General features: G+C 45.6%; 2 protein-coding genes across 3 annotated transcripts in view; one reads left to right on the plus strand and one right to left on the minus strand.

Annotated features, from left to right (window-relative positions):
- Nucleotides 1-14,052, minus strand: part of GSKIP (GSK3B interacting protein) — a 17,029-nt gene extending 2,977 nt beyond the window's left edge. The window contains exons 1-3 of one of the 2 annotated variants that reach the window (XM_089654861.1): nucleotides 13,985-14,040; nucleotides 11,143-11,234; nucleotides 9,610-9,867 (exon numbers count right to left, since the gene is read on the minus strand). In XM_089654861.1, the coding sequence (XP_089510987.1) occupies nucleotides 9,610-9,867; nucleotides 11,143-11,169 (285 nt within the window). In that variant the 5' untranslated portion in view covers nucleotides 11,170-11,234; nucleotides 13,985-14,040. Of the gene's footprint in view, nucleotides 1-9,609; nucleotides 9,868-11,142; nucleotides 11,235-13,984 lie in introns of both variants that reach the window. The other variant, XM_089654862.1, reaches the window with a different exon arrangement.
- A 1,003-nt stretch (nucleotides 14,053-15,055) lies between these two features.
- ATG2B (autophagy related 2B) overlaps nucleotides 15,056-20,165 on the plus strand; it is a 139,999-nt gene continuing 134,889 nt past the window's right edge. The window contains 1 exon segment of the mRNA XM_089654863.1: nucleotides 15,056-16,485. Within this exon segment, the coding sequence (XP_089510989.1) occupies nucleotides 16,324-16,485 (162 nt within the window). The 5' untranslated portion in view covers nucleotides 15,056-16,323.

Genomic DNA, 20,165 nt, shown 5'->3' on the forward strand with positions numbered 1-20,165 from the left:
GTTAGGTGAGGTTGGGTGTTAGGTGAGGTTGGGGTAGGCTTCCCTGAAGAGGAGGGTTTTCAGGGTGCGCCTGAAGGTGAGGAGGGTAGGTGACAGTCTGATGGATTGGGGCAGGGAGTTCCAGAGGATGGGGGAAGTCCTGGAGAAGTCCTGCATTCGGGCGTGGAAGGAGAAGACCAGGGAGCTAGAGAGTAGGAGGTCCTGTGAGGAGCGGAGGGCACGGGTAGGGTACTATTTGGGTATCAGGTCAGTTATGTAGTTTGGGGCAGCGTTGTGAATGGCTTTGTAGGTCAGAGTTAGCAGTTTGAATTTGATGCGTTGGGCAATCGGGAGCCAATGAAGGGATTGGCAGAGGGGGGAGGCAGATGTGGAGCGGTTGGTGAGGTGGATGAGTCCAGCCGCTGAGTTTATGATAGACTGGAGTGGGGATAGCGCTCGTTTGGGTAGGCCAGTGAGAAGGGAGTTGCAGTAGTCCAGGCGTGAGATGATGAGGGAGTGTACGAGTTGTTTGGTGGTGTCTGGGGTGAGGAATGTGCGTATGTGCGCATATATATATATATATATATATATATATATATATATATATATATATATATATATATCTCATACATACATACAAACTTATGGATCCAAGCTGGACCAATTTAACTATGAATAATATACAGGGGTAGTACAAAAATATGGAAACACTACATGATTTGCAGGTGTTAAAGTGACATGTTTCACCACTAATGACCGATATTCATGCTCAGAAGAGGAGAGAGTGGTGCAACACCCATAAATTATGGACTATTAATCAATGAGAGACTGTAATATGGTCCTGTGAATCGAACTTTACACTGTTCCCAACCACTGGATGGGTTTACGTGCGGCGAACACCATCCCAAGCGTACAGTCAGGACTGTCTTGTGCCAACAGTAAAGCATGGTGGCGGCGCAGTCATGGTCTGGGAAGCCATATCTTGGTATTTTTCAGGCCACATCATCACCTTGAAAGGCCAGCGACTACAGAAAACAATCACCCCCCTTTAAAATAATCACATTTTGTTGCTTTGCAGCCTGAAATGAAGACAGACACAGTTTTGTTTTATCCAGTTGTATAGGTGCAACTTATAACATCCAAGTAAAAGATATAACACCATGACAGAAAAAAAAAAAAATATTCAAAAACAGAATCACTGAATTGGAAAAATGATTACCCCCCTTTGTGTCAGTATTTTGTTGAACCCCTTTTTGCTTTAATTCCAGCCTTTAGTCTGTTGGGACATGTCTCTACTAACTTTAGACTTTGCAGTATTTGCCCACTCTTCTTTGCAGAACTGCTCATGTTCAGTTAAATTTGATAGAGACAATTTGTGGACTGCAGTCTTCAAGTCATTCCACAGGTTTCCAATGGGGTTTAAGTCTGGGCTCTCACTAGGCCATGCAAGGACATTCACCTTTTTCGCCTTTAACCACTGTGTGCTCACTGTTACTGTGTGCTTTGGCTCATTGTCATGTTGGAAGGTAAACCTTCTTCCCATTGACAACTTTTTGGCAGGGAGCAGCAGATCTTCCCAGAATTTGATGGTATTTTGCCCCAATCCATTCTTCCTTCTATCCTGACATGCGCTCCAGTCCCTGCTGTAGAGAAATCCCCCATAACAAGATATCCCCACTCCATGCTTTACTGTAGGAATGGTGTTATTTGAATGGTGAGCTGGATTGGATTTCCACCAAACATTTCATTTGGTGTTTGGACTAAAATTGAATGATTTGGCCTCATCTCACTATGACACCTTTTCCATGTGGCCTCAGAATCTTCAAGGTGCGTATGCTTTTAAACTCATTCTGGGAACAAAGCCTATATGCGGAGAAGCCCTAATCTTCATCAGGGCATGATTCTTGTCTAGCTGCTCCCCTTACTAGCTTAACCCCCCTGGCGGTATCCCCGAGTGTAGCTCGGGGTAAAGTTTCAGCACCAAAAGCGGTAACCCCGAGCTACACTTGGGAATACCTTGCAGCGTTGCTCCGGAATCTCTTCTACACTTACCTTGTCCTGCGCTCCCGCGATGTCCTCCCTGCAGTTTCCCCGGCCATCTCCTCCGGCCGATGCCGGCATCCATCTTCTGGGTTCCGTTCCCTGTGACGTCGGGACGTACGGGGGACGGAACTGGCGGGAAATTTAAAAATGTCAAAAAGTGACATTCACTAAATACACTAAAATCTCATAGTATTCCATTCCTGTATCAAACCATTTCACATACATTTTGTCCCGAGTGCTTTGTCCGGCGCCCTGCCTGCATTATTACTGTTCTTTCTGCCTGGAAACTGAGAAACGTCCATGGCGTCCAAAAAGCGTCCCTTTAGGTCAAAATCGGTTTTAGACCGGCTAGAGAACAGCGATAGTAAATCAGAACCACTTGCAGAATTGAGTGATAATGATTCGTGGGGGAAATTCCTCATCAGACACTGAAAACGATTCTGCGACTTTGCTCAGCGATGTGCGAACTTGGCGCTATATTTCACATTTCAGTGTTTTTGGTTTGATTATATTATTGAATTAAATTTATTATTATTAAATTATTCTTTTTTATGATTATTTATTATATTATAATTTATGATTTCATGTTTCAAGTTTTATTATACCCGGGATGTTTACTAGACTCTTGTTCAGACAGATTTCAGTGAGTTATTCCTAAAAATTACAGGCCTGCAATACAAAAACTGCATATTTCCATGCAAAAAAATGTATCGCTTTGAGCACATAATCAGACCGCTAGGGAGGGTAATCCCCAAAGATGTTGATCTTCTCCTCAGATCTGCTCAGTCTGTGACAATATATTGTATGAGATGTGTTTCCTGGCTCCAGCAATTCCATGTCTCTGAGCAGTAACGTTTCACCCATGAAGACTGAAAGCATCAATTAAGCTGGCTACACATAGGATGAAAATCAGCCTGTTCAGCAGGAACCCGCCGGCATTTACGAGTGTGTACAGCTGTCTGTCCGACAAAAGCCAGTCTCATGCCCATATTTTGTCAAAGGGGCATGCTGGAAAATCAGCATCTGAGCAGCTCTTGCAGCCAATTGCTGCAAGCTCTGATCGGTGTGTTCCTAATTTTTACAACTCCTACTCTTTATGCACTTCTATAAATGAAAGTTCCCTTGAAGGGCTGATTCACACAGGTGGCCAGGGGACAATTAACGCAAAATGGTTGAGCTGTGATTTTACCACCCTCCTACAAACGGTCATGAAGCCACTCAGGACTGTACACATTCCACGGCAAAAATGAAAGTGCATGTAGCATAGGGGGTACTGCTGCCAAATGCAATCTAAGTGAACGGGGTTGTGCCATAACTGCAAATAATGTGGTTCTGAATTTTTAGGATTAAAACAGGCAGTGAGGACATATCATGGATTTGTTTTCAGAGGTGTGGCAAAGGCTGCTGCACGTGAGAATGAGCCCTAAGCACGTTTGCTAAATAGCTTCAAAAATCCTCTGCAGGCCTTTAAAAGCAGAGTGTGATTGCAGGATAGGGTGCTGAAGAGAAGAGGTCTTTTTGCACAAAGGGGCAGATACCGGTCCTGCGGATGGGTTAAGGACCTTCTACGGCCCTTTCCAGCTCTCAGAGCAACTGCCTGTCTCCTGGAATCTCCTCCATGCTCTTGTCTCCTGGAATCTCCTCCATGCTCTCGTCTCCTGGAATCTCCTCCATGCTCTCGTCTCCTGGAATCTCCTCCATGCTCTCGTCTCCTGGAATCTCCTCCATGCTCTTGTCTCCTGGAATCTCCTCCATGCTCTTGAGACTGTGCTGGGAGACACAGCAAATCTTCTGGCAATGGCACGTATTGATGTGCCATCCTGGAGCAGTTGGACTGCCTGTGCAACCTCTGTAGGGTCCAGATATGGCCTCATGCTACCAGTAGCGACACTGACCCTAGCCAAATGCAAAACTAGAGAAAAACAGTCAGAAAAGAGGAGTAGGGAAAAAAATGTCAGTGGCCTCCACCTGTAAAACCATTCCTGTTTTGGGGGTCGTCTCATTGTTGCCCATCTAGTGCACCTGTTGTTAACTTCATTAACACCAAAGCAGCTGAAACTGATTAACAACCCGCTCTGCTACTTACCTGATCAGATCAATATCCCAGGAGTTTCATTGACTTGATGCTAGACTCTGATTAAAAAGTGTTCCTTTAATTGCTTTCAGCAGTGTATGAAACCAATCTCAGAAAATATAAAACCCTAACAATGTGACCAGTCCTAGAAGAACTGATTATAATGTTCCAATGGGTGCAAAAGTGCCAGTGCTCAAATATTAATAAGGTGCATGTAACCCGTACAGTGCAGGGAGGCTCACTGCAAGGGTTTTTTTGCTGCTGTCCAGAACATATTCTGATTCTGTCGCTTGGATCAAACTAAGATATGCATTATATAAGTAGATGTTTATGAATGGAACCAATGACTCCCTGTCTGAACTGAAGCTGATATCTCACTTTACTCAGAAACTACAATAGAAAATATTGAAACAGAATGAAATGGCCTATACAAGGCAGCAACGAATTTACATTGATGCTTAGCAATGTATTACTAAGAGTGAACGAGTAGATGTTGCAGGGGACGATAGGGGGAGAAGATGGGAAAAATCTTTGGCCAACCTGACACAGACTCAGCCATTCCCCCACACCTTACACCAGGGGTGCTCTACCTGTGAGGAAAGAACAGACAGAGGGCGCACAGGCCTAGTGCATTACCAGAAAAAATGTTTAATAAGAAATAAAAGTAGGTGTTGTACTCACAAACGAGAATAAAGTCAAGGCACATCATAAAAGAACAGCTGGGTCAACACCGCGCTGAGTAATAGTCCGCAATAGGGAGTGTAGACATCCAATCGGCTGACGCGTTTCGAACTTGCCTCTTCCTCAGAGCCCTGAGGAAGAGGCAAGTCCTTGAAACACGTCAGCCTACTGAATGTCTACACTCCCTATTGCGGACTATTACTCAGCGCGGTGTTGACCCAGCTGTTCTTTTATGACGTGCCTTGACTTTGTCGTCCTTTGTGAGTACAACGCCTACTTTAGTTCTTATTAAACTTTTTCCGGTAATGCACTAGGCCCGTGCGCCCTCTGTTTGTTCTTTCCTCATTCAGTATATTTGGATTTCCCCGATCTTTTGAGGGCAGCAAGGTGTGCATGTTCCAGGACATTCTTAATGTGGTTGTAGCATCGAGTCTATCCCCAAGCGCAGGAGCATTTGTGTTTGCTGGTTCTTTGTGCTCCACCTGTGGCCTGTGAGTGACATGCGGCCCGGGACCTCAAACCAAGGAAGTATATTATTATTATACAGTATTTATAAAGCACCAATAGTTCGCTCAGCGCTGTACATTACAAAGGGGGACAGAACATGTGACAGAACAATACCAATATAATGCAAAACATGAGGGGATCGAGGGCCCTGCTCTTTCCAGCTTACAATCTAGGAGGGAGGGGATGGTGGCACAGGAGGAGATAGCTGTGGGGGATGGAGTGGTAGGAGGAGTGGAGGAGGTCAGTAGGTTAGCAGGGGGTGGGGTAGGCTTCCCTGAAGAGATGGGTTTTCAGGGTGCTCCTAAAGGAGAGAAGAGTAGGCGATAATCTGATGGGTTGGGGCAGGGAGTTCCAGAGGATGGGTGACACCCTGGAGAAGTCCTGGAGGCGGGCATGGGAGGAGGAGACCAGGGAACTAGAGAGAAGGAGGTCTTGTGAGGAGTGGAGTGTGCGTGCTGGGGGGTACTTGGATATTAGGTCAGTGATGTAGTTCGGGGCAGTATGGTGGACGGCTTTGTACGTCAGTGTTAGGATTTTGAATTTGATCCGCTGCGCAATCGGAAGCCAGTTTAGGGATTAGCAGAGGGGGGTGGCGGAAACGGAGCGGTTGGAAAGGTGAATGAGTCTGGCAGCCGTATTCAGGATGGACTGAAGCGGGGATAGCCAGCGGCGAGGCAGGCCAGTGAGGAGGGAGTTGCAGTAGTCGAGTCGTGATATGATGAGGGAGTGGATGAGCTGCTTAGTGTTTTCTGGGGTTAGGAAAGTGCGTATTTTGGCGGGGATGGCAATCCATTGATTGCGATCTGAGCTTGCTGACCCACCATCCTAGAGCATCAGAGTAAATAAAGCCGGCGCCAGAAGCAGAAAAAACAGGCAGTCACAGAGGGAGTAGGAGTCGCATAAGCAAATATTCTAAATTCTGAAGCATTTTATTTTATTGTAGCCTGCGACCAGTTACCAGATCACTTAAGTGGCCCTTGCTCTTCAAAGGTTTGAGCACCCACCCCTACCTACATTATCCCTGTTGTAGGACATGGCTCACCTAACCACCAAAAAATGTAAATGAGGTGTCAGCCCCTTACAGTATGTGGTTTGCATGGTAAACAAAATGTTCAACCACTTGAGCTCAACAAGTTTTTACCCTCTTTATGACCAGGCCCTTTTTTTGCTATTTAACACTACGCTACTTTACCTGGTAATTGATCATGCAACTTTGTACCCAACCGAAATTTATATAATTTTTTTCACACAAACAGAGCTTTCTTTTGGTGGGATTTGATCACTGTTGGGTTTTTTTTTTTTATTATTTGCGATATAATGGAAAAATCCTGAAAAAAAATTTTTTTACTCTCTGCTACAAAACATCCAATAAAATTTCACCAGAAATTTTGGACAAAATGTATTCTGCTACATGTCTTTGATAGAAAAAAATCCCAATAATTGTATATTGATTGGTTTACATGAAAAGTTACTCACGTATTACAGGTGCCATAGGAAGCACCAACCCAAACAGCTCACTAGGGGGATCTCTCCCTCCACACCGCCGCCCATCCTGTGGTTGGCGTGCGTTCCAATGCCTGGATGTGATGTCAGAGGAACCAGAAGTGGCATGTGCGGCTCAAGCCTCAATGCCTTTTGCGCAGAGTGCATCCTCAGGAAGCTTAAAGTCACCGCCATATTCCCGACTATTTAATGGGGGACATCGCTCATGATTGGTCACTATGGACAGGGGGAGTTTTTCAATCAAATTAAAGGTTATGTCCAACAATTACTTTTGGCACCAAGGGGAGTTTTTCAAGCAACTTAAAGGCGTTGCGATGGGGGCTAGATATGCCCCTAGTGTGGCAAATATATTTTTAAATAAATGGGAGGAAGAAGAGATTTTCTTCAGCCCCTGTGCAGAGAGAAGGTTTTATCATAGATTTATTGATGATATTATGTTTATTTGGGAGGGAACGGAGGAACAGTTCTGTTTATTTCTAACATGTATGAAGTGAGCTGTATGGGTTGGTGCTTCCTGTGGCACCTGTAATATGTGAGTGAATTTTTATTACATATACCCAATTTTAAATAAAACTTGCTGTACTATGAACATCTTCTTGGAAATTTTCTGAGAATGGAGAAGGTGGTATAATATCATTTGATTGCAGGAAGTTGGAGGATTTTGCACCTCACACCTAAGGGCTCATGTACACTGCAGCTCCTAAAATGACATTCAGGAGCTGTTCTGCGTTTTTATCAGCAGCCCCTGAACTCTCCCTAATGTTTTCCTATGTGTCCATGTACACATCGTCATTTACAGGCAGTTGAGATTACAGTAGTTTTTTTGAACGCACCAAACTTGCGTTCAGGAGTAGATTTTACTGGCGTTTCAAACACCAGATGCTTGCAAATGCTTGTAAACGCAGAGAACCGCGTTTATGTTTAGAAGCATTTAACTGTTCCATGTCCAGATGCTGTCCAGAGCCTTTTTTCTATCATCAGAAATGCATGCACAGTGGTTTCCATGTATTCAAATGGACACCAGCGCAGTCAGTTCCAGGTTTCGCGTGAAGGAAAAAAAAATGGTAGAACGTGCGGCATTATGCTCATGATGGGATCCATAGTGAATACAACCAGAAAAGACAGGTCATCTTAACACATATTGCTCTCTCTGCTTCTGCTCTCTCTATTCCTCTCAAAATATCTGAAATAGTTAATGATTTGCTATTATTATGGGCATTTGGAAAGGTCTAATGAGGTTCTTTTAAAAACGCTTAATGCAAATGCACTTAAATGAGGTGCGCATAAACACGGTATGCAAACGCGGCTAAACTGACATTTTTTAACCTACATTTTCCAGCAGTCAGTTTCCATCGTTCAGAAGAGTTTTCCAAACGCCCCGTGTACATGAGCCCTAAGGCAGAGAGGATCTGTATACAAGCATGTTGGCTACTTTGTTGGCCGGGTATATCTGGTGAGTTCCCATTTCAGCTACACACTGTGGTGGAACACAATTTTGGAGTTGCAAGAAGTAGTCACCTGTCAGACTGTGAATGAATTTTGTGATTTTGGACTTCATGGTTTTTGAAACTGAATAACTGCCAATGAAATTACCAGCAACATTAATACAATGATCAGTGATAATACTGTATACTATCACTGTACTAATGACACTGGCTGGGAAGGGGTTAACATCTAGGGTGATCAAGGGGTTAATTGTGTGCCTAACAATGTTTACTATGTGTAAAGTGTGCTGCTTTTACTAATGATCTCTTTATTTCTCATCCCATGAAAAACACAGATACCATTCCCTCTGTACAGAGCCCTTTGTTATTTGTCAACACAGCCGATCAGCAGGTCTTGCCCATGAATAATTGGCTGGGAAAGAGAGAGAGAGGGGGTGGAAAGAGAGAGAGGGGGTGGAAAGAGAGAGAGGGGGGGGGGGAAGAGAGAGAGGGGGGGGGGAAGAGAGAGAGAGAGGGGGGGGAAAGAGAGAGAGAGGGGGGGGAAAGAGAGAGAGAGGGGGGGGGGAAAGAGAGAGAGAGGGGGGGGGAAAGAGAGAGAGAGAGGGGGGGGGAAAGAGAGAGAGAGAGGGGGGGGGGAAAGAGAGAGAGAGGGGGGGGGGAAAGAGAGAGAGAGAGGGGGGGGAAAGAGAGAGAGGGGGGGGAAAGAGAGAGAGGGGGGAAAGAGAGAGGGGGGGAAAGAGAGAGAGGGGGGGAAAGAGAGAGGGGGGGAAAGAGAGAGGGGGGGAAAGAGAGAGGGGGGGAAAGAGAGAGGGGGGGGAGAGAGAGAGGGGGAAAGAGAGAGAGAGGGGGGGGAAGAAAGAGGGGGGAAAGAAAGAGGGGGAAGAGAGAGAGGGGGGGGGGAGAGATGGAGAGAGGGATGCAGGGAGAGAGAGAGGGAGGGAGGGAGAGAGGGAGGGGGGAGAGGGAGAGAGGGAGGGACAGGGAGAGAGGGGGGGAGAGAGAGGGAGAGGGGGAGAGGGAGGGGGGGGAGGGAGAGGGGGAGGGAGAGAGAGAGGGGGAGAGGGGGAGGGAGAGGGGGGGAGAGGAGAGAGGAGATGGGAGAGGAGAGAGAGGGAGGGGGGGGGGAGAGGAGAGGGAGAGGGGGAGGGGAAAGGAGGGAGAGAGAGAGAGAGGGGGGGGAGGGGGGGGAGAGGGAGAGAGAGGGGGGGGAGAAATCTCCCAAAGTCTCTTGGTCTGAAATATAAAGGAAGAGATAGGCTCCAGCTGTGAGAGACAGAGGGAGAGCAGGGGGGGGGGAGAGGGGAGAGAGGAAGAGAGAGAGAGAGAAAGAAATCTCCAAAGTCTCTTGGTCTGAAATATAAAGGAAGAGATAGTTACCCTTAATCCAGCATCTGTGAGTTCAAGGCAGTATCTGGTCCCCTCCTTAATCTCCACATTGATGTAGGCCATGTCCACAGCGCATGGCAGGTTTTTGGAGACAAACATGTTGGCGACGGCAAACAAGACATCATTCACGATGGCTTCAGCTTCCAGCCTCATGTCTTTCACCTCTGCCCCTTCCATATCTCTGTCCAAATCTTGATCATGGACAGCATTAATAGGCAAATCCATGGGGTTGTAATCCACTTCCATCTTCTGGAGGAAAAACAAAGCCATCACATTCATTAATGACCAGGAAGGTTCAACAAATAAAGCATCAATAAAGCTTTCCCAAACCAAGCAAATAATAAACAGAGACCAGAAACGAGAGTCATTCATTAATGCTGATGTTTAATGTTTTTTCTAAACTGCCCAATAAATTGTCAGCTTCAGTACAGTTTGCTGAAAGATCAATAAGAAACGAGTAAATAAGTATAACAATTTTGTATAAAGCAATTAGATTTTCCCACCGCTTTTGATTGGAGCAGTTTTAAATCCATCTCCTTGGATCGATCTCAATCACAAGTTTATGTCTTCGAATACTTTACTGTTTCAGCAAAAAAGGGAACTGAAAGTTCAATCGCAATATTAAATCGACGTACGTACGGCTATACACGACAATTTAACCACAAAAACAATAAATGAAGTGGATCACGGAAACCTACCATTACCAGTGTGTATACGTAGTGTATGGAGAGATATATCCCCGTTTACTTCCACCAAGGTAATAAAAAAAAATTGGGGCTTTGGGTCGCTCCCCGTACATGCATGTCTCCTGGGCTCTGCATGCCCATCAGCAGACGCGAGATCAGCAAGACAGATGCCACCGGATAGAGGGGAAGGAGATCAGCGAACATCTACTCGCTGATCTTCCCTTCCTGTTGCTGATCAGGTCGGCCTCTACAAATTCGCCAGTCTATAAAAATAGAGAGCAATTAAAGCCGAGCTCCACCCAAACGGGGAAGTTGCACATTAAAGACTGGTCCCCCGCTCCCCATTAAGGATTGGCACATTTGGGGGGCGGGGGGGAGTGGGTACCCGAATTTCACAAGTACCTGCTCCCACTTCCACTCCGATCGCCTAGGCGATCGGAAGTGGTAGGTGTCCTCCCCCCTCCCTCCCCGTAGTCCTTTGAGACACATGACAGGTCCCAGAAGACTACAGGACCATTCAGGAAGCGCAGCGCTACTAGCGCATGCGCAGTGGGTACCCGGCTGTGAAGCTGCAAGCTGTCACAGCTGGATTCCCACACTGAAGATGCCGGCGCCCAGGGAGAGAAGACGGACAGTAAAACGGGCTGCAGGGGACACACCGCGGGACCGAGGGACAGGTGAGTGTGTGATTTTTAAAAGTCAGCAGCTACATGTAGCTGCTGACTTTTATTTTTTGACAGCGTGAGTGGAACTCCGCTTTAAGCATGTGTAGAGCAGGGTGACACAGTGTATTTTAACCCGTATAGGCACTTATTTTTAATGTTTTACATAGCTATACCTGCAAAAGGGGCCAGCCTGAAGTCATCTAGCCGGACTTCATTTTCTGACTAAAGTTCCACTTTAACACAGCACTCGTTGTTCGAGTCCTGCCTGTAACATAATTGGAATACCTGTTGATCCCACCAATAGGTCTGTTATTTTTCAAATTCATTTAACCACTTCCAGTCCGGACACTTTCCCCCTCTTCCTGTCCAGGCCAATTTTCAGCTTTCAGTGCGGTCACACTTTGAATGACAATTGTGCGGTCATGCAACACTGTACCTCTATGAATTTTTTAGCATTTTTTGAGACAGATGAAGCTTTATTTTGGTGGTATTTATTCACCACTGGGATTTTTATTTTTTTTGCTATGTAAATGAAAAAGTCCACAAATTTTGAAAAAAGTGTTTTTCCTTATAAAATTTTGCCAGTAAATAGTATTTCATCATAAATCTTGGCCAAAATTTATTCTGTTATCTTTTTAGTAAAAAAAAAAAACCCAAATTAGTTTATAACCAAAAATTACAAATTTTTAAACTTTTTTTTAATTATTATTTTTTTTTTTACATACTGTCACCCTAGCAGTACAGTGTCACCATGGTGACACTGTACTACTTGTGGGGGGTGATGAAGATTTTTTTTTTTTTTTTTACACCGATTGCTTTTACACCCATAAAGGCTGTAAAAGCAATCATTTCCCCTTCTCTCTGGCTGCATTCTCCTGCAGCCATTGAAAACTACTGTGTGAGCTGTGATTGGTCACAGCTTGTCACATGGTACAAGGCTGTTGTGAATAGCCTTTTACCATGTGATCTCTGTGATCATTCATAGAAATCACACGTAGTAAGCAATTATGTCACAAGTGACATCTTGCTTACTACTCTGCATGAGATCGCTGATTGGCCAATCACTGATCACATGATCGGGACCTTGCACAGAGGTCCCGTCCGACGATCGGTGTTCCACTGTGTCCGGAGGACACAGCAGGCACCAGATCACTGTGCTGCACGCTCCTAGGGAGTGCGCACAAGCGGGGTGCGTGGAGGCCATTTTTAAACAGCCACTTTACCCTGCAGTGCCACCGTCCGGCCGTTTATATACAACGGCCGGACGGGAGGTGGGAAATAGACCAATCTGTCCAGAATAAGGGACAGTTGGAGGGTTGAGACAAACCATTTAAAGCAGAACTAATGCCTCGTACACACGATAAGAAAATCGTACGAACAATTTTGTGGAACCACTGATCGAGCGATTTTCTCTTCATTGATGAGCAGGATGTTTTAACCAATAACGATATTGTGAATGAAAAAATCCGGTTGCACAACAGTGAAAAATGTTGTCGTTTCGCATATGAACTACCGATTTTCTATGCGGTGGTATGACGGCCCTAACAAAAAAAAAAAATCTACCAAGCGCTATCACGCATGAGCAGAAACAGAAGATGACTCGGATGTTTATGTCCGAGGAATCTTCGTAAACACGAACGAAAAATCCAAATGTTAAAAGTAGATCGGCCCAATGAGATGATGAAACCAGAATTCTGCAGATTATATTTTATGTCTCACTATTTATGTATATAGGTCATGTAATAAACGATATTATACTCATTGCTGGTAATTGTTGTGTATATCGCTCGTTCTGGCCGGAAGGGCGTGGCTACAAGGTCACACGCACACCGCATCACTTCCACTTGTATGGAAGACGTCAACACTACGTATTGCCCAATGAACGATTTTTTAGATTGGTTAATGTGGGCCATGATTTCGACCAAAGAACGAACGCATCTTGGTCGTCGGATGACCGATCGGTCAATTTTTTCATCGTGTACTCCCACCTTAAAGCTGCAGGTCATTTCAAGAGCCTTTGCCAGGTGGTGAGGAGGCATTGGAGCGCCTCCTCACTGCCTGCTGTAACCCCTTCAACCCCGCACTAGCGCACCGCCACTGGCTGCATTGCATGCATTTGCAGAGTGGCCCCTGTTACTTGAATGGGTCTCGTTCAGCAGGCACTAAGTGCATCTGAATGACAAGGAGTATCAGTACTGCCATGGCCACGGCATGTGCACACCCTTGGCTACTGTCTCTACAGCTAAAGGGGGGGCAATCGGGAGAGTGGTGGTAAAAACATAACTCAACTGCAGGGTTTTACCAACCCTCAGACCTTAGGCCCAATAAAAGGGAGGACTTTAAGCGTAACTGCCTGGATCTTTCTTGGTATCAGCATCTTGAAGCTCTGGGTGAGATATGGAGAAACAGCACCACCAGGCTGCTGTACTGCAAGGATAGGCAGATAGGAGGAGAGAGCAGAGTGACAGAAAGATGCAATTGTCGGTTTGTTGCTTCGCCTCTCACTTATCAGTCTGCTGCTTTTCCTCTCATCCAATCACAGGCTGGGGGAGGGACTAGACCTCTAAGTGTTCCTGAACTGCAGAGCAGAAAAATCAGGTCTCCTATCCTGCCAGACAGGTCTGTACTCTGTGGCAGAGCTGTGCGAGTCTCAGGACTGGATGAACAGAAATACAAATCCTTTGGTAGATAAAACAGATCGCTTCTATGTATTATATCGGTGTATTCAGCTGATGATCTGGAGTTCTGCATTTCAAACTGTTTTTATGATTCCTGATCTGTCCAGAATTAAAAAAAATCTCTTTACGTGAACTTTAATTTGATGGCCTCTCTGATTTATTGATCCAGTTCTGATGTCCAGGGACACCGGTAAGCCAAGTCCTCTGAGCCTGTCCCTGGACATGAGGCACAGTGCTCAGCCCTGCACTCAGGATCCCCCCCTCAGTCCAGTATAATACAACTTCTCCAGTCTGTGAATATCCCTCCACCCATCCGAAGCCAACCTCTCACAATTACCTTCCAGATTCCAGATGCACAGGACAAATTTCCAGAAGCTCATAGCACTTCCGGCATCAACATTGCCTTTTCACCAACGTCACTTCCTTTAATGCCCACTCCGGTCACAATACGTCTCCACTCAACTTCATGGCGTAGCCATGTTTGTGAAGACAGGCCGCATTAATAGAGTGAGCGGGGACGCCAACAAGATGGCTCCTAGAGCGGAGACATCATTTTTCCAATTTAGAGTTCTGAGTAATGACCGTGCAAATGTTGTCTGTCTATTGTGGCACTAGCTCGGTGAACATACGGCAGATTTCCTCTACTGAGGGTATACCGTACGGGGTTATTTTTTTTTAAACAGTGTCTAAGATTTACGTTTTTGGGACGTAAAGCGTTTGGTTAGGGCTCAGCTGTTGGCCATTGCCAGTAATAAAGATGGAGCCTTGCGTTACCTAAGCTGCTTCCGTGTGAGGAAAGTGACGTCATTGTTTATGTCCTGGGAGCACAGCGAGCTCAGCCGGTGTAGGGAGACCCGGGCTTCGCATGACTCGGGCTTAGGAAGGGCACGTGCAATCTTGGGGAGCCGGGGGAGACCTCGAGGCTGGACTGTGCACATAGGCCCTGCTTGCAGCTTGACAGCCACTGACTCTGAGTGTATGTGACTGCCATGGCAATGGCTGCCTGCATGTGTGACTATGTCACTGCTGGGGTTGGGTGCCTTGTGTGTGAGAGATATTCTCTGAATGATTGTGTCCCCATCCCCTTTCTGTGTTTGATTGTGCCCCCCCCCATCCCCCCTCCATGTTGATAGCATCCCCATCCCCCCTGTGTTGATAGCGCCTCCATCCCCGTCTGTGTTTGATAACACCCCCCCTCTGTGTTTGATAGCGCCCCCATCTGCGTTTGATAGCGCCCCCATCCCCCTTCTGCGTTTGATTGTGCCCTCACCCCCCTGTGCGTTTGCGCCCCACCCCCCCTCTTCATTTAATTGCGCTCCCATCCCCCCTCTGCGTTTGTGCCCCATTCCCCCCCTCATCGTTTGATTACGCCTCCATCCCCCCCTCTGCGTTTGATTGCGTCTCTACTCTGAGCTTTCGATTGCACCCCCATCCCCCCCTATGCATTTAGCCTTATCCTCTGTGTGTTTGCGTCCCTAACCCGTACGTTTGACTGCATTCCCCCCCCCCCCTTTTCCATGTATTTGATTGCATCCCCATACCCTCTGAGCATTTGATTGTGTCCCTATCACACCCTGTGCATTTGATTGCGTCCCTATCCCCCTGTGTGTGTGACTGATTGTGTCACTGGCCTTTTTCTGTGTGGATCGTGTCTCTGTCTGTTGTGTTGTATGATTGCGACTGTCAAATTCTTTTCTTTGTGATTGTGTCATTGTCTACTTTCGTGTGTCTGTGATTTTCTGCCACTGTGTGTGTGTGTGATGAGGCACTCTGTGAATAAAGTCATCACTGTGTGATTCTTGGTGCACCAATGTGCTGCCTTGTCAGTGCTGTGTTTTGAATTGTGTACATTTGAATTCCTGTGTCTTTCCCTATTGGTTCTGTGTCAGTGTGTTGCAGTGCCTGCTGAGTACAACTGCCACTTGTCACTGAATGACTATTCATGAGCGATTTCTTTTTTTTCCCGTAGTGTAAGTTAGCTGGGTGATTGCCTTCCTGTGTGTTATGTCACCATAGAATGTCCTTGTGTGACATCAGGTCTTATGGGTTGAGTTTTTCTGACATATAACTGACTGTTGATGCTTGCTGTGTGCCTGCCTTGTGTCATATTTTATTGCTGGTCTGCTTTGTCCCTGTGTCATTGGTGCCGGTGACAGTTCTGGCAGTTTTGATTTCGGCATATGAAGCTTTATTATCTCTCCTTATCAGAGACCACATGCTTCATATCTTGTGTCCTACATCAGAACAAGGTGTGATTGATCTTCATTAGTTTGTGGTCATTTAAATACCCGTGGTGATTGTCTGACTGTAGATGTCAATATGAGCAATATGTGACTTGTTGTTACTACCTGGTTGCAAAGACAAGCCCCTGACTACGATTACTTGACTGTCACTCAACTTTCAATGCATGTCAGACTGTGGTCTTCACTCGGCGACTGTCTGGTGATGATCTATTTTTCTGATTGTAGTGTGTGTGCCTGGCTGTAAAAATTTTAAGATTGGGCATAAGAGAATAACGTTTTTTGGTTGACGCCCCAACTCTACCTGCAACATTGACTGACTATGTGATTGCAGTTTTGTGTCAGTTGATGCAAGATTGAATTTTGGACTCTAGACTGGCAGACTGGCTTTGTAGCTTCATAGTCGGGGCTCTGGGAGCCCTCATTCTTCGCAACCATGCCGTGGCCCTTCTCCGAGTCCATCAAGAAGCGGGCCTGCCGGTACCTCCTGCAGCGCTATCTGGGTCACTTCCTGCAGGAGAAGCTCAGTCTGGAGCAGCTCACTCTAGATTTGTACCAGGGCACCGGCTCCTTGTCACAAGTTCCACTTGATAAATGGGTAGGTCTGTTGTATTGCTTAAATTATAAGTTTTCTTTTTGGATACAGTGGGGGGAAAGGATAGAACTCCTATAGAAGGCAAAAAAAAAAAGTTCACTTTGATGCGTCCTCCAGCTGCACTGGTACTGTACTGACCTTCTCTTTTCCCCTGTTTCTAGGTTCAGCTGCATGCAACAATACGCAGCATGAAGGAGCACTTCTCATGTGATAGCATTGATGATTGGTCTAGCAATATCACATGGAAGCAATATATTTTTTTTATCTTTTTTTTTTTTGTCAGGTCATACCCGTCCATGTCATCATTCTCACTTATCCCTGGTTCACATCTGTGCGGGCCATGATTTGCGTGGGCATGAGAGCCCATTCATTTCATGGATTCCCGTGCCTCAGGACACGCAGGGAAGAAGTCCCTGCACTACTTTGGAAATCGCAGCCCACTCGGTATCCGAGGTTCCCAGTACGGTTGTGATTTCCAGTGCGGGCGGAATGCCATTAGAATTAATGGCACCCGTCTGCGGGTCCTGCATTCCTCTGTGTGGGTGGTGCGGCTGCAGGTATTGTCTGGTTTCTGCAGCGGCACCACCTGCATAGATGTTAACCAGGGGTTAGGCCAGATTGACATATCCCTGCTCCTATAAGTTCCTGGTATATTAACATCACATATCCCTGGAGGTTGTAGGAGCAGGGACACAGTAGGCAGTGCCCTTACTTTGCAGCATGTCATCGAGGACCGGCTGCGGGAGGAACAGCCAGCTTCTGATGACATCAGAGAAGGAGATGGCAGTGCAGGACCTGGTCTGTGGCAGCAGATCAGTGTATCACAGCAGGGCAGTGCAGGTGAGCTTGTGAATTGAGGACAACCCTGCATAACACGAAAATGTACAAGGGGAAAAAAAGTGCAACGGTGGTGAAATTTCTCTTTCGAGGATAAATGAACATCTTTTTGCAGGTAAACAAATGTCAATTTATTACAGGTACTTGTAAAGCACCATCAATTATTATTTTTTTTACACTGAAACCTGTAAAGCATTGCACCTGTGATCCGCAGATTGTGGGTGCAATACCAGGATCCTGCAGTCTCTCAGTACACTGTCTGCCCATACCTTGTATGGGCAGGCAGTTACGGAATTGCAGGAAAACTTCATGAACTACGAGAGGACTCACCAGGGAGAACCACAAGCCGTCGTCTGCAGGGGCTGTTGGTACTTGGAATTCATAAATTCACAGAACTCTGTAAATGAACCATGGGGCCATGTGGGCATAGCTGCACACGGCCCTGCTGTTTTTAAATTAAATTGTGACAGTGGGTGTGGAGAGAAGATCTTCCACCCACTGTCACAGGGAGGGGGAGAGAAGGCAAGTTCTACCCTAAATTTGGGTGGAACATGTTCCAAAGGTAAACATCCTTTGAAGAGTCTTGGAGCCCACATAGGTAAATATGTGCTGCCGGGGAGTAGGGGCATTAAACTGAACCTGTTGCTTTGAAAATGAAGAAACATGCGGATATTGAGGAGGGTAAAATAAAGAGCTTGATAATGGTGCACTAGATATATTAAAAGTATTAGTCATACACAGGGGGGATAAGGAGATGAAGGGGTTAACGTACAGGTCACATGGTGGGAGGATGAAGAGGTTAATATTCAGATGGGCAGGATAGGGGAGGTGAAGAAGGTAGTATACAGGTCACCAGTGACAGGATTATTATTATACAGGATTTATATAGCGCCAACAGTTTGCTCAGTGCTTTAAAGGATGGATGTACAGGAGAGGAGGGGGAGATGGTTAAAAAATGGTCCCACAATGAACCCCCCCCTCCTACCCTGAATTGCTGCTGCTTGTGCCTTGCAACTAACCAATGATCAATCCTTCATTAGTTCCTCCTTCCTCAGTTGAAAGAATGGGCTCTACCAATGTAAACAGTACGCTGTTTACATTAGTGACTGCTCAAGTACAGTGATCATGTGGTATAGAGCTGCTCAGATTGGCTCTGTGTACTGTGTTTATGACCCTCACAGACATTAATGGCCAAGCTGGCTGCTGCCTGAGGGATATTTTTAAAGTTCCATTTAAAAACAACACTCCAGAAATAGATGTCCACTTCTCCATTTTTTCCCCCAAATAGGGCAGAAGGGAGGTGGTGATACTAAGTTCTTAATTGTCACTGGGTTCATTGTGGGGGTCCGCAGAGAAACAGGACACCTGTACAACTAGTTTTACACCTGTCATAAACCTGGACATTCATACAATGCATGTGATGAAAATGCATAAAAGCAGAGTTTACCTTTAGTGAAAACCACATGTGAGTGGATTCAGAAATATAGGCAACCAAACTTGTATGTAGATCTCAAAATTTCACGTAAAAGTCCAGCATGGCCCACTTCTCCCTCCTTAGGGCTCATGTACTCTGCAGCTGATAAACTCACGTTTAGGGGCTGTTCAGCGGTTTTTTTTCAGCAGCCCCTGAACTCTCCCTAATGTTTTCCTGTGTCCATGTATGTACACATCTTCCTTTACAGGCATTTGAGTTTAGAGTCGTTTTTTTAATGCAGAATACTTGCGTTTAGCAGTCGATTTTATCAGCGTTTCAAAAGTAAAAAGGAGGCAAAACGTGGTAAATCACGTTTACAGGCGTTTTAATTTTGAACATTTTTTTTTTAACTCTTCCAGTTCCCGATGCTGTCCAGAGTCTTTTTTTCATCATGAAAAATGCATGGAAAGCGTTTTTCAAGGTACTCGGATGGACAAAACACTGAACACAGGATGTTCCTACCAAGCTTGTCACACATTGTAATGACCAATTCACACCTCAGACCTCTCCCACCCTTGGAAACAAAAGATATGTTAATGACCATTCACACCTCAAATTCCTCATGCAGACCCCTTGCCAGGTGACCTTAATGACTCCCTCCACCAGACACCTTTCCCACCCTTGGGAACAAAAGAAATGTTAATGAGCAACTCACACCTAAGCTAATCTCAACACATACTGCTGTCTCTGCTTCTACTCTCTGTATTTCTCTGAAACAGTCTGAAATAGTTAATAATTTACCACTTTTCAGTGCATTCTGGGCATTTGGAAGGTCTCCTGTGCTTATCTTTAAAAAACGCTTCTAAACACAAATGGACATAGACGCGCATAAATGTGTTATGCAGACGCGGCTAAACAGACGTTTTTTTTTTTTACCTACGTTTTCCAGCAGTCAGTTTCCATCATTCAGAAGTGTTCCGTGTACATAGAGCCTTATTGATTTTTGAGGTTATTTCTAAACTTATAGGGAGGCTCAGGAAGAGGAGGGAGGGACTTGTCCAAACCCAACATTTATTACTATTATTATACAGGACTTATATAGCGCCAACAGTTTGCACAGTTCTTTACAATATAACAGGAGACAATACAGCAACAATACAGTTGAATACAAGAGGGATAGGAGGGCCTGATCCTGGGAGCTTACATGTCAAGATTTACATAAAACCTCATCTGCCTATATCTCTGGATCTGATTGCATAGAGTTGTGTCTATCATTGAAGGTAAACTCCGTTGCAGATTTGTCATCATGGACCCTGTTGAAATTGTTACAGAATTTTTATTAGGTTCTTTCCTTTCTCATTTCTGCTTTAGCAGTCACTGATTTGAATACTTTTCCTGGCGAGCATTTCCAGAGGTACCTATACTTGCATAC

This window comes from Staurois parvus, unplaced genomic scaffold (assembly GCF_062004578.1).
Source record: "Staurois parvus isolate SC_StPar_1 unplaced genomic scaffold, SC_StPar_1.0 ptg000811l, whole genome shotgun sequence".
Classification (NCBI taxonomy): Eukaryota; Metazoa; Chordata; class Amphibia; order Anura; family Ranidae; genus Staurois; species Staurois parvus.